The following is a 14,355-nucleotide window of genomic DNA, read 5'->3' on the forward strand; positions in this document are numbered from 1 at the left end:
AAGAGACGGGAATACCAGACCACCTGACCTGCCCCTTGAGAAACCTGTATGCAGGTCAGGAAGCAACAGTTAGAACTGGACATGGAACAACAGACTGGTTCCAAATAGGAAAAGGAGTACGTCAAGGCTGTATATTGTCACCCTGCTTATTTAACTTATATGCAGAGTACATCATGAGAAACGCTGGGTGGATGAAGCACAAGCTGGAATCAAGATTGCTGGGAGAAGTATCAATAACCTCAGATATGCAGATGACACCACCCTTATGGCAGAAAGTGAAGAGGAACTAAAGAGTCTCTTGATGAAAGTGAAAGAGCAGAGTGAAAAAGTTGGCTTAAAACTCAACATTTAGAAAACTAAGATTAGGGCATCTGGTCCCATAACTTCATGGCTAATAGATGGAGAAACAGTGGAAACAGTGACAGACTTTATTTTGGGGGGTCTCCAAAATCACTGCAGATGGTGACTGCAGCCATGAAATTAAAAGACACTTACTCCTTGGAAGAAAAGTTATGACCAGCCTAGACAGCATATTAAAAAGCAGAGACATTACTTTGCCAACAAAGGTCCGTCTAGTCAAAGCTATGGTTTTTCCAGTAGTCACGTATGGATGTGAGAGTTGGACTATAAAGAAAGCTCAGCGCCGAAGAATTGATGGTTTTGCACTGTGGTACTGGAGAAGACTCTTGAGAGTCCCTTGGACTGCAAGGAGATCCAACCAGTCCATCCTAAAGGAAATCAGTCCTGAATATTCATTGGAAGGACTGATGCTGAAGCTGAAACTCCAATATTTTGGCCACCTGATGTAAAGAACTGACTCATTTGAAAAGACCCTGATGCTGGGAAAGAGGAGAAGGGGACGACAGAGGATGAGATGGTTGGATAGCATCACGAACTCAATGGACATGAGTTTGAGGAAACTCCAGGAGTTGGTGATGGACAGGGAAGCCTGGCGTGCTGCAGTCCATGTGGTCACAAAGAATCGGACACAACTGAGCGACTGAACCAAACTGAACCACATGTGGGATCTTCCGGGGCTAGAGATAGAACCAGTGTCCCATGTATTGCAAGGAGGATTCTTAACCACTGGACCACCACAGAAGCCTCTCATGTGGATCTTGTACATGTTTTGTTAGATTTATACCTAAGTATTTTATTTTGGGAGTGATAACATAAATGGTATTGTGTTTTTAATTTCAAATTCCGCTTGTTCATTAGTGCTATATGAGAAAGAGATTAACTTCTATATATTAACCTTGTATCCTGCAACCTTGCTATAATTGTCTTTCTGTCTGAGGAGTTTGGGGACTGATTTTTAACATGGTCAATTGTGTCATCTTTGAACAAAGGAAGTTTTATTTCTTCCATCTCAATCTGTATATTTTTGATTTCCTTGTCTTTTCACGTTGGCTGGAACTTCCAGTATGGTGTTGAAAGGTGGTAACGAGAAGGGACATCCTTGTCTTGTTCCTCATCTTAGTGGGAAAATTTCTAGTTTCTCACTGTTAAGTATAATGTGGTAAAGAACAAGCCTGCCAGTGCAGGAGACTTAAGAGATGCAGGTTTGATCCTTAGAGGAGGTCATCGCAATCCACTCCAGTTTTCTTGCCTGAGGAGCCTGGCAGGCTACAGTCCATAGCGTTGCAAAGAGTCGGACATGGCTGAAGCGACTTAGCATGCATGCATGTAGGGATTTTGTTAGATATTCTTTATCAAGTTGTAGATATTCTTTATCTATTCATTGTTTACCGAAGGCTTATTTTTTTTAATCATCTACAGGTATTGGATTTTGTCACATGCCTTTTCTGCATCTACTGATAAGATCCTGAGGTTTTTCTTCTTTAGCCTATTTATGAGATGGATTGCATTAGGATTTTTCTGTTTTTCGGCCGTGCTGGTCGTTCATTGCTATTCTCGGGCTTTCTCTAGTCGAGCCAAGCGGGAGCTACTCTTCCTTGTGGTGCTCAGGCTTCTCACTGCAGTAGCTACTCTTGTTGCAGAGCGTGGGTTCTAGGGCGCTCTGGCTTCAGTAGTTACGGCTCTCGGGCGCTAGAGTGCAGTCCCAGTAGTCGTGACGCCTGGGCTCAGTCGCTCCTCAGCATGCAGGATCATCCTGGAACAGGGATTGAACCTGTGTCCCCTGCACTGGCAAGTGGATTCCTATCCACTGTACCACCAGGAAAATCTTACATTAATTGACTTTTGATTGTTGAACCAGACTTACATACGTAGGTTAAATTCCACTTAGTTGTGGAGTATAATTTTTTTATACTCAGTTGGATTTGACTTGCAATGTTTTGTTGAGGATTTTGGCATTTATGTTCATCAGAGATATTGGTCTGTAGGTTTCATGTAGTGTTTTTTGTGTGTGTGTGTCTTTTTTAGGGTAATATTGCACTCATAGAATGAGTTAGAATGAGTTAGGAAGTATTCCCTCAGCTTCTGTGTCCCAGAAGGGATAGTAAAGAATTGGAATAATTTTTTCCTTAAATATTTAGTAGAATTCACCAGTGAACACACAAAGGCCCCAAAATACATTTTAGTAGCTTCTTAAAAATTTAAACATTTCATTTTAAGATAATTGTGATTTATATACAATTGTAAGAAATAATACAGAGAGATATGTACCCTTTGTCTAGTTTTCCCTAGCGGTAACATCTTGCAAACCTTTCGCACAGTATCACAGCCAGGATGGCGACACTGACACAGGCAAGATGCAGAATTCTGTCACCTCAAGGCTCTCCTTTGTATTCACACCCACGTCCCTCCTTTTCCCATCCCCTCCCAAACCCTTGGCAACCACTAGTCTGTTCTCCATTTCTGTACTTTAGTCACTTCAAGAATGTTATATAAATGGAGTCATGCAATATGTAACCCAGAAGAATTCTCTGGAGATTCACCAGGTTGTTGTGAGTCTTAATAATCTGTTCCTTTTCATTGCTCACTAGTAGGTATGGGCGACCGGAGTATAACCCATTGAAGGATAGCTGAGCTGTTTCCGATTTTTGGCTGTTATGAATAAACTACTATGAATATTTGTGTGTGGGTTCTTGTGTAAAGGTAAGTCTGGGGTAAATGCTTAGGAGTGCAATGGTTGGGTTGGATGGTTGTGGCATGTTTGATTTTTAAAGACGTGACCAGCTCTCTTCCAGAGCAGCTGAATCATTTTACATTTCAGCCGCAGTGTATGAGTCATCCACTCTCTGCATCCTTCCCAGCAGCTGGCGCTGTCACGGTTTCTTCAACCGTTCTAATGGGTGTTTAGTGATACTTGGTTATGGTTTTAATGTGCAGCCCCCTAAACATTAATTACGCTGCGCTTCTCTTCTGGTGCCTTTTCCGTCTCTGTAAGCTGTTCACTGAAGCGTCTGTTCATGTATTGTGCTCATTTTAACTGGATTTTTTGTTGACCTTTGAGAGTCCTTTATATGTTTTAGAAAACAGTTCTTGGTGGGATATGTGGTTTGCAAGTATCTTCCCCCAGTGCTTAGCTTGTTTTTTCATGCTCTTTCTTGATGGGCATCGTGTTGTCTGTGTATCCATTCAGAGACAATAGACCTCTTCCCTCTGCTGAGGAGGCAAGAAGGTGCCCAGGTCTCTGCACAGTGTCATCCCTGGGCCCTGATTTCCCTGGCTGCCCTGCCTTCCTCCTGACTTTCAGTTTCCTGGGGTTTGTTTTATGTATAATGTCCAGGACTTTTCACTGTCCTGACAGGCGAATGAGAGAAAATACACCTACTTTCAAAAGCGCAGGTCAGCAAACATCACATTTTAAGCTGAGATCAGAGGTGACCAAGCTTTCTGCTTTCTAGAGCCTTCTTTGTTGTTACTGCAGATAAAATAGGGTAAAATCCAGACTTTAAAATGGACCACTAGTATCTCTCTTTTCAGTTCAGTTCAGTCTCTCAGTTGTGTCCAAATCTTTGTGACCCCATGAATCGCAGCACTCCAGGACTCCCTGTCCATCACCAACTCCCGGAGTCTACCCAAACCCATGTCCATCAAGTTGGTGATGCCATCCAGCCATCTCATCCTCTGTCGTCCCCTTCTCCTCCTGCCCCCCAATCCTTCCCAGCATTAGGGTCTTTTCCAATGAGTCAGCTCTTCACATCAGGTGGCCAAAGTATTGGAGTTTCAGCTTCAGCATCAGTCCTTCCAATGAACACCCAGGACTGATCTCCTTTAGGATGGACTGGTTGGATCTTCTTGCAGTCCAAGGGACTCTCAAGAGTCTTCTCCAACACCACAGTTCAAAAGCATCAATTCTTCAGCGTTCAGCTTTCTTTATAGTCCAACTCTCACATCTATACATGACTACTGGAAAAACCATAGCCTTGACTAGACGGACCTTTATTGGCAGAGTAATGTCTCTGCTTTTCAATATGCTATCTAGGTTGGTCATAACCTTCCTTCCAAGGAGTAAGCATCTTTTAATTTCTTGGCTGCAATCACCATCAGCAGTGATTTTGGAGCCCCAAAGAATAAAGTCTGACACTGTTTGCACTGTTTCCCCATCTATTTCCCATGAGGTGATGGGACCAGATGCCATGATCTTAGTTTTCTGAATGTTGAGCTTTAAGCCAACTTTTTCACCCTCCTCTTTCACTTTCATCAAGAGGCTCTTTAGTTCCTCTTCGCTTTCTGCCATAAGGGTGGTGTCATCTGCATATCTGAGGTTATTGATATTTCTCCCAACAATCTTGATTCCAGCTTGTGTTTCTTCCAGCCCAGCGTTTCTCATGATGTACTCTGCATATAAGTTAAATAAGCAGGGTGACAATATACAGCCTTGACATACTCCTTTTCCTATTTGGAACCAGTCTGTTGTTCCACGTCCAGTTCTAACTGTTGCTTCCTGAACTGCATACAGGTTTCTCAAGAGACACGTCAGATGGTCTGGTATTCCCATCTCTTTCAGAATTTTCCACAGTTTATTGTGATCCACACAGTCAAAGGCTTTGGCATAGTCAATAAAGCAGAAATAGATGTTCTTCTGGAACTCTCTTGCTTTTTCGATGATCCATCGGATGTTGGCAATTTTATCTCTGGTTCCTCTGCCTTTTCTAAAACCAGCTTGAACATCTGGAAGTTCACGGTTCACATATTGCTGAAGCCTGGCTTGGAGAATTTTGAGCATTACTTTACTAGTATGTGAGATGAGTGCAATTGTGTGATAGTTCAAGCATTCTTTGGCATTGCCTTTCTTTGGGATTGGAATGAAAACTGACCTTTTCCAGTCCTGTGGCCACTGCTGAGTTTTCCAGATTTGCTGGCATATTGAGTGCAGCACTTTCACAGCATCATCTTTCAGAATTTGAAATAGCTCAACTGGAATTCCATCACCTCCACTAGCTTTGTTCGTAGTGATGCTTTCGAAGGCCCACTTGACTTCACATTCCAGGATGTCTGGCTCTAGGTGAGTGATCACACCATCATGATTATCTGGGTCGTGAAGATCTTTTTTGTACAGGTCTTCTGTGTATTCTCTCTCTTTGGCAATGTATTAAAAACAAAAGTTGAGTTGTATGTTAGAACGCCATGAGCTGTGATTCTGTCAACTTTCTGAGACTTCACCACCCTACCCCGAGGCCTTCCTTAGCCTCCCAGTCCCTCTCTCCCCTCCTCTTGGGCATCACCTTCTCCTCCACTTTCTCCTCCCTCCTGGGGAGCTCCCCAGGGAGGCAGACTCTCCCTTCCTCAGCCTAGTCTCCCTCTCGGCCACCTCACCCCACCCCGAGTGTGCCCGAGCAGCGTGGCTCTGCGCAGATGGCGGGGGAGGCCCCCTGTCCTTGGCCTTAGATCACAGCCCTCAGCTTTCATGACTGCTCCTTCGTGGGATAGACAGCCTCGAGGAAAATTTCCCAGCACTCTCCTCTTCCACCTCTCAGCTAGTCCCCTGGGTGGTTCTCAGGTCTGTCTGTAAATTCTCCACTTCCTCTGGTGTCTGGTGAACTCTTCTCCTTGGAAATATGGCCATGATTGGCAACTGACTTACCTGGTATGGCCATGGCCAGCTCCGGCACGTTCTCTCCGGGAAATAAAGCATCTCCTCCACAGCCTTCCTCTGAGAAGGGCCATCACTTGGGACCAGCAAGTGGCACCACAGCCGCACTCCCCCCTCACCTCTCACTGCCACCATCTCTCCCACTCCATTTACACCTAAACGGAGGAAGAGGCTTGGAGCAGGTGGGGCTGAGGGGGTGAGAGCTCAGAGCTCGTTCTGGGGCCCCTGAGATGCTCTCCTGCCCGCCAGCTGTGATGCTGGAAGCCAGAGCGCGGCCCTGACTCACTTCTGTTCCTCCAGCAAGGGTGGTTTCTTGAGGGAGTTCCAGCATAGTGAGGAGAGACAGCCGCAGACAGAGCTCCGACCGGGGCGGCGCCACACTCGCTGGGCCCGCACACAGCCCTGCTCGGGGAGAAGGAACAGGAAGGTGTCCTGGAGAAGGCCACCAAGAGCGGGGCCATGTGGGACGTGTAGGAGTTCACCAGGCACTGACAGGGAGGCGTGAGGGGTTCCAGGTGAGAGAGACTGGGCCAGGGGCTTCAGTTGGCAGGATCTGGGCCTCAGGGCACAAGGAGGCTAGGGGACGACCGGTGTGGACGGAAGGGGGCAAGGCCAGAGGAAGGGCAGGACAGACTGCAGGCGGGTGCGGGGGCGAGCATGAATGGGGTATGTGTGGCCCCCACCAGCAGCTGATGCCGGGCGCTTGTGAGGAGTTCAGGCTCTGCGCACCTGGTCCTCCTGAGTCAGCACTCTGGGCAGGGGCCTGGTCCCCCAAGTTCTGACAGGGCTTCTGGGGATGCTGGAGCCCCCACGAGTCCGGGGGAGTTAAAGCAACACAAAAGAGGAAAGCCGAGGACAGAGAGGGCAGGAGGTGAAGGACGGCCTGGCCTGTGGGCCTGCGCGCGGTGCTCCTGCACCCTGAGCTGGGATCAGCCCACCCGGAGGTGCATGCCCTGTGCCAGGAGGAAGAGTGGCTGGTGGCAGGAGGGAAAGTTTCTGTGAGTCATGAGGGAGCTAGTGGAGAGAGGAGGCCGGGCCGGGCTCCCAGCAGCAGGCCTCGTAGAGCTAACCACAGAGCCCACTTCTTCCTGGAAGCGGGCGGTTAGCGCCACACTCGGCCACGCGTTGCAGTCACCTGGGGAGCCTGGGAACACGGCGGGCACCCAGACTGACTACAGGGGTCTGCGGGCCTCCCGGGCCCCCAGGGTGAGAGGTGCTGCTGGGGCGGAGCTCACGGGAGGACTGCCCCCTTCCTCCTCAGATCTGCTCGGGCTCCTGAGAAAGAGCTTATGAGCCGTCACGGAACGGCCGTCTGGCTCCTCGTCGTCACCTGTTTGCTTTCTGGCCCTTCGGTAGGAAGACCAAGATTTCTACCCTTAGTCCCCACGTGCTGTCTTTAGCTCAGCATTAACCTAGCTCATCTCCTGATCCGAAGAAAAGTTAGAGTTTTTATGATAGTTACCTCCCAACCCAGCCACATGAATTTTAATGCTGCGTGTTAATCCCCACCTCACGTGGCCCCTGCTGCTGCTCCTCGCCCCTCTTCACCTTCACGAGCCCCTCACATCCACCTTCACTTCACTCCTCATCCCTCAAGTTCAGGGTTGCTTTAGGCCGTTTTCCCCCATCTCCCCATATCAGCTCCATGAGGTCAGGGTTCTGTCGGTCTGTGGTTTTGTCTGTCTCAGGAACAAACTTACCTTCATAATTATCTTTGATTCAGCTTCATATTAAGATAACTTTGTTCCCTAAACATGAGTGACAAGAGAAGGTGTCTCAGAGATCCTCTAGATGGTGGAATTTGAGGGTACAGGTTTTATCTAATACACGTGATTATAAACAAGCATCATCCTTTAAAAACACATTGGTGGCAGTGGTGACAAGACAGACACCTGGAAGAAAATGATAATCACAAGCCATTGCTGTTTTTTTTTTTTTTTAATTTTGCCACTCAAAATCATGACCAAAGGGGAAAAGTCTGAAATAATAAGGACACAGCATCAGGGCAGCGGGGACAGGGGTGGTTGCCATACGATGATCACCCTCTTCGAGCGTGACTTCGAATGACAGTGAGGCCAGCATGCCCCGGGAGCCTGCTCAGGACTGCTCGGCGTCTTCTGCGGACCCTGCGGTGGGGAGACCAGGCAGGCGCTCCAGGGCCCCGGCGTCTGCAGGGGGAAGGGCCACACTTACAGATTCCCGCGGCAGCAACCCCAGAATCAGGCACGCGTCACATTTAACCCCACACGCGGTATACATTTAGGATATAAAAATCAACGTCCCCTAAGGAAAGAAGTTCCATGTTACAACATTCAAAACAGAACAAATAAACCCTTAGGAGTCAGTCTGCCCTTGCTGGAAAAGTCAGCCGTTTTCTCCACAGACATCTCCCCAGAGGCTCACCGGGCTCTTGGTTCTGGGGTTTCTAACCCTCCTCCCACAGCCCGCCTGCCCATGAATGATTCTCAGGAAAAGCCGCAAGCTTAAATCTCCCCCCAACTCCTCCCCCGCTAAGCCCACCTCAAGTCCCCCCACTAAAGGCAGTGCAGCCTGAGAGCAAGTGGATCAAGACAGACCCCAGAAATCGTCTTCACTCTTCCAACTAGACAACAAAACTGTGACAACCCTGGTGTCCCCCTTGGAGCCTCGGAGTGGCCCGCGTTCTGCTGTGTCCCCAGGCCACCTCCCGGCGGTGACCTCTCAGAGCCCCTTCCACAGGGCGGTTTGGATTAAGGCCAGACTCTCACTGGGGCATGAGTGGCAGTCACGACCACGGAAGTGCTAAGGGAGGCCCTCTCGTCTGCAGTGTCCATGGAAGAGCCTAGATCCCAGGCCGCAGAGCTGTGGGGGTCAAACGCAGCCTGCCCCCCAGGAGACTGCGCGCGGGGAAAGTGCAGCCAGGACCGTGGGCTCCAGGTGGTCTGCGGAGAGCCTGGCTGTGTGTAGTAACTGCGGCCGCAAAGGTAGAGCCGCCGCTGCCACGTCCAGGAGTCTGGGTCCGCAGAGTGAATGAACCGGCCCCCCTGCGGCTGGTCCCAGCCCCCGGCCTTGTAACCCCACCCGCCAGTGTGAGGAGGTGTGAGGTGGATCCGGCCTCTCCCCAGGAGCAGTCTATGGAATCCTTTCTCCACAGGCTTCCAAGAGGTGGGGCTTCACCTTGGTGCTGTTTCACGTACCTTTGAGATTCAAGAAAGTCAGAAACTCGATTATCGTGCGCACGACGTTGTTCTCCGACAGCGGTCTGTCAAAGCTTCCTAGAAAGCAGAGGGGGCAGTGTTGATGACCGTGGTGCCCGTCCTAGACCTGGGCACCTGGGGGCATCACTGGGAAGCCCCTCCCTTCCTCCCAGGGCCCGGTTCAGTGCAGGGGATGCCCTGAGACCCTGTGGCTGCCCCCGGATCTTACTCTCAGGTTTGGGGCTCCTCATTCTGGCGGCTGACAGATTTTGCCGGGCCCAGCTCAGGCTCGGTTGTGGATCGGGGGTGGCAGGAGACCAATACCCCCAGTGCCCTGCATGCCCTGGGATTAAAGTCCTCTCACCTGGTCGGGCTTCCTCTTCAGGCTCGAGTTCCCGCTTGCCGGCGAGGCCATGCTTGTCATGAAATGACCTGTGGTTGTCGATGGCATCTGTCAGCGAATCAGAGAGGAAAGGACCTGAGTGTTGTCACCATGACAGGACACGGCTGCTTACCGCCAACACGCAACTAACCAGACTACAGCCCAAGCAAGGCAGGGACACCACAGAAGATGGAGGGCCGTTCTCCGTGGAACCAGAGGAAAGAACTCCCAGCGCCAGGGCACCGCTCCCATCCGGGGGCTGGGGCCCCACAGAGCCGGGGGGAGCCGCCGGTCCAGGCGGGGCCAGCATGCGGCTAGTGAAGGGCACTGGCTCCAGGCCTGGTCAGCGGGGGTGTGCCAGCGGCGCCCCAGGGGGGCTGGCGTTTGAACTGGGTGCCTCCCAGGCAGAGGCACAGGAAACAGGGTCAGGGCGAGCCACAGGATTTGCCCTTCTGATGAAAGCAGACTTTATCTCTCTAAGACCACTGGCTGCTGTGAGGGAGACGGACTGGAGACAGGGACAGAGAGACAGAGTCAGAGAGGAGGGGGAGGAGGAGGGAGAGGGCGAGAAGAAGGGAGGGAGGGGGAGTGTGTGCATACATGTCTGTGTATGTGTGTGCGTACATGTATGTGTACATGTGTGTATGTATGCGTGTGTGTGTACGTGTGTGCGTGCACGTACGTGTGTGCACACTTGTGCTCATATGTGCGTACATGAGTGTGTGTGTATGAGTGTGTTTGTGCGTGCATGTGTGCTGGCTGCACTGAAAAGGGGGAATGGAGATTGCAAGCAGAGAGATCCCCTAAGAAAGTATTGGACGGAGTTCCCTGGTAGGCCAGCGGTTAGGACTTTGGCAGTTTCACTGCTGAAAGCCTGGGTTCAGTTCCTGGTCGGGGAACTCAGATCTCATAAACTGCAGAGCGTGGCCAAAAAGATAAAGTAAAATAAAAAGAACTGGAAAGAAAGAATGAGGACAGGGAAAGAAAGAGGGAAGGGCCTGACCTGGGGGCTCTTCGGGGTAAAGGAGAAGACCTAGACCATGGTTTCTGGCTGCCGGGCCTGATGCACCAGATTGCCTCCAAGCTTGGACAAGAGCGAACTAATTCACCTTCCCACAGACAGAGTCCTTGGCCTTCCGTGTGGAGGAATGATGGGTACCGGGCGCTTCGGAAGGCCGCTGGGTGCCTCCAGGCTCAGACCGACCTCAGCAGCAAACACATTCTCGTGTTGCCATTTTCTACGCTGACGACAGAAGCCGGGAGCACAGTGTGAAGTCGTAAGGGGTTCTGACAAAGAGCCAGTCTAGATGGACAGCTTCTGCTGATCCGACTTGCTGGTGAAAAACAGCTTCTTTTCTGACTCAGGATTTTTTGGCTTGTGGGATGTTAGCTCCTCAGCCAGGGATCAAACCCGGGGAACCAGCAGTGAAGGCGTGGAGTCCTAACCACCGGACAACCAGGGGAGACCCCAGATGCCCTGATAAATATGTTTTCAACATGGGCTCCTCCTTTCTTTGGGGCCAGAAGCACCAGAGATGAGGTGCTTTCTTGGGAGGAAGGGACTCCGGGCTGCAAGAGGGCTCAGGAAAACTCGTGAGTCGGTGTCCCGCGGGCAGGGCCACTCCACCCACAGTGACCAGACCCCGTAGGGACTGGCCGCTGCTTTTGTTCCGAGACCAGAGATGCCCAGGGGACCCTGCCTGTGGCCCCGTCTTGTTTGTATTTCTGTTCCTGCGGTTCTCAAAGCCCGGCTCTCAGGGACTCAGCAGATGATCAGATAAACAACCACGAGCAGTGGAAGAAGAGTCTGTACTTAAACTCAGGGGTTAAGAACTAAAAGCACCTTCCCAGGGTTGCTTAAATGGGGACGGCTCTTCCCAATGACTCTGGAAGGACTGGGACATGAGCTATCTGCTGTTTGCCTCCTTTCCTGTGGGAAAATAGGAACTAAACAGAGGAGGATTTTCTTCAAGGCTGGTGGCTGTCCTCAACGAAACCATGCCTGCAAATCTGAAAGCAGGGGCGGGGTGGGATGGGAAGTGAAAGGTCTCCCCTCGCCCCTCCTTGAGGACAAAACCTGGAGGGGTCACTGCGGACAGAGGTCCGGCAGGAAGCGGAGTGGGAGCGCACCGGCCCGCAGCCAGGGGTCCAGAGTGTCCCTGTTAGTGCCTGGAGGCAAGCCACTTCCCACCTCTGCCGCTTCCTGTGCCTATTGAGGACTTCCACGCAGCGAGCCGGTCACCGAGCCCCGGGGTCCGTGTGCTTGCCTGTAAATGCAGCAGTCGAACTGGGGGTCTCTGAAGGCCCCCACTAGTCTATACTCACTGGAGTCTCTGCATCCTAAACGGAGTCAAATTAGTCACAGCAAGTGAAAGACAAGACCCCGAGGGTCAGTCACCCTGCGGGACGGCTCCCGGAACAGGTTGGGAGCAGAAACAGAACCATCAACATTCAGTCTTGGCATGAGCATGTTTTGGCCTCGTCAGGTCAAGGAATGGACGGGAGCATTTAGGGAGAGACAGAGGGACACAAGAGAGGGCCCAGAACAGAGCCCCAAGGAGCGTCTGCCTTCCGAGACGCTCACCCGGGGAAGGCTGAACAAGGTCTGAGGCTGAAGGGCCTGGGTCAGTCCCTTCAGGGGATCAGTTAAACCTACAGAGAAACCCACTCAGCCTCAAAGTCTCAGGGAAAACTCCCGTGTCCCTCTTTATCTGACGCGCAGTGGAATTTCAAGGGCTCGGAGCAATGACCAGCTACCCCCACATTTCAGGAAGAGCAGGGTCAGCAGCAGGGCCTCAGCCAGCTCAACCAGAGCGGGTTCACGGGAGATGCCAGCCTGGCCGCACTCACGTGGTCCGAGAAGGTAGCCGGCGCTGTTCAGGGTCCAGCCTCTCTTCTCCTTCACCTTAAACGGGAGGGCAGGGGTCAGAGGGCAGTCATCCTGCCTGGTACAGGCCGCCATGGCTCAAAGAAGCCCCCAGCAGCAGCTTCTGCTTGTATAACCCACCATGGCAGCCTGTGAGGTTAGCATCTACTTCAAATAGCCATCCGGCTTCAATGACAGACACTCGACTCTTTCACAGAACAAGCTAAGAGATGCAAACTGTTAAAGCAAGAGCTTTAAATGAAATTAGAAAGACATTAAGTGAAATTCACACAGACTTTCCAGGCAGGATACAGGAATTAGAATAATGTGTGTACTTTGGGAAACTGCAAGACATTCCAGACTTGCACCCCAGTAAGCGATACTCAACAAGAAAATAGCACTACCTTCCTTATCAAAGAATCCTTTCGAGTTACAGACCACAGGCTCAAAGTGCACCCACTGGCTTTTAAATGATGCTGAAGACACATGTTGATAAAACCAGCTGGCAAACGGGGTAACTGACGCTCTACTGAACTTAACCAAATGGGGTTCACTCCTCACTAGTCTGAGGCACTAACCTCCAGTTCGCAGGGTCCACATTTAGTGACCCATAGCCAGGGGCTCTTTGTACTGGGAGAGGCGGCTGCCTGGAGGATCCGAGCGAGCATCTCCGCGGAAACCCCCGCCGCCGATCTGCTCTGAGGACCCGGGCCCCTCCCCGCGCCGCCCCACCTCCCCGACTCCCCAGTCTTCCAACGCCCCCCCCCCCACACACCAGGAGGCAGAATCGATGGCTCTCTCTGTTCCTGGCACAAGGCACTCACCCCACCCCCGACCCCCAGTCTGGTTCTGACGCGGTCGCCCCCCTTTGCCGAGAAGGAGACTCGGCCTGGGGGGCGTTTGCCTCCGCCCTGCGCTTACCGGTGACCCGAGGCCCAGGGTGGCTGAAAGGGCCGCGGTGAGGAGCAGGGAGGCGAGCAGGAGCACGAAGCCTCTGGGCATCTGCAAGGGAAGGGGCGGTGGGCGGCGGCGCGGGGACACCTGCCTCCCTCCCCAGGGCGCACGTCGGGCGGGGACTCGGGACCCCCCACCCACCCCTGCGGGTGCGGGAGGGGCAGCCAGGAGCCAGGGTGCCCAGGAGAGAGCCCGGCCAGGGGCGGAGGCACCGCAACTGCCCCGGGGAAGGTCCTCCGGCAGGTGGGCGTTCTGGAGAGGGGAACGCGGAGAAAGTGGGGTGAGCTCGGGGGCGCGGTACCTTGAGCGGGGCCCGAAGGGTCGAGGGATGTCTGCGGGTCCTGGGGTGTCTGCAGGTCCTAGGGTGTCGGCGGGGCCGCGCGTCCGTCGAGTCGGGTGGGGCAGAGCCGGGGACGCTCACCGCATGGCGCGGCCTCGGGGACGCGGAGGCGAGAAGTGTAGGGCGGCTGGGCTCCCTCGACGTGTCCGCGCCGGGAGCCGCTGCCGCCGCTATTTATGCGGCGCATCCCGGAGCCGCTCCGCCGCGTCACAGGCTCCGCTCCCGCCTCCCGCGCCCCCGCCGGCCCGAGTGGGCGGGAGTGACCGGAACTCAGTCCCCGGGAGCCCTCGGAGCGCCCGCGGGGCGGGGGGGCGCGCGGTGGTCCTGCCTTGCGGCTGGGGCTGGCGGGGACTGCGAGAAGCCCCCGCACCCAGCGGAAGAGCCCCCATCGCCGCGAATGGAAAACCCCCAGCCCGCGGCGGAGACCCTACGCCTGTTAGTGCGACCCCCGATAGGAGTGAGGGCCCGGGCCAGCCACAGCGCCCCCTGCGCTGGGAACTCCGCAGCCAGATACCTTCTCAGAGCTGGGCGCGGTCGCGGGGTCCTGGGCACCGCCGACCCCGCACACTGTGCCCCCGCACACTGTTGCAGCGGCTGGATTACGGGTTCAGCCTCGGGAACCATCCGTGGGGG

The 14,355-nt window shown here is 52.9% G+C and overlaps 1 protein-coding gene across 1 annotated transcript; it reads right to left on the minus strand.

The window, feature by feature from the left end:
- Positions 1-7,929: 7,929 nt before the first annotated feature.
- Positions 7,930-13,866, minus strand: GAL (galanin and GMAP prepropeptide). The gene is made up of 6 exons (XM_081531717.1): positions 13,684-13,866; positions 13,350-13,430; positions 12,413-12,467; positions 9,545-9,631; positions 9,181-9,258; positions 7,930-8,172 (listed from the first exon to the last, which is right to left on the minus strand). Exons 2-6 carry the CDS (start codon positions 13,428-13,430, stop codon positions 8,102-8,104), a joined length of 372 nt encoding a protein of 123 aa, XP_081387843.1. The 5' UTR covers positions 13,684-13,866; the 3' UTR covers positions 7,930-8,101.
- Positions 13,867-14,355: the final 489 nt, after the last annotated feature.

Source organism: Giraffa tippelskirchi, chromosome 10, assembly GCF_054371585.1.
Source record: "Giraffa tippelskirchi isolate mGirTip1 chromosome 10, T2T-mGirTip1v1.2.pri, whole genome shotgun sequence".
In the NCBI taxonomy this organism is placed as follows: domain Eukaryota; kingdom Metazoa; phylum Chordata; class Mammalia; order Artiodactyla; family Giraffidae; genus Giraffa; species Giraffa tippelskirchi.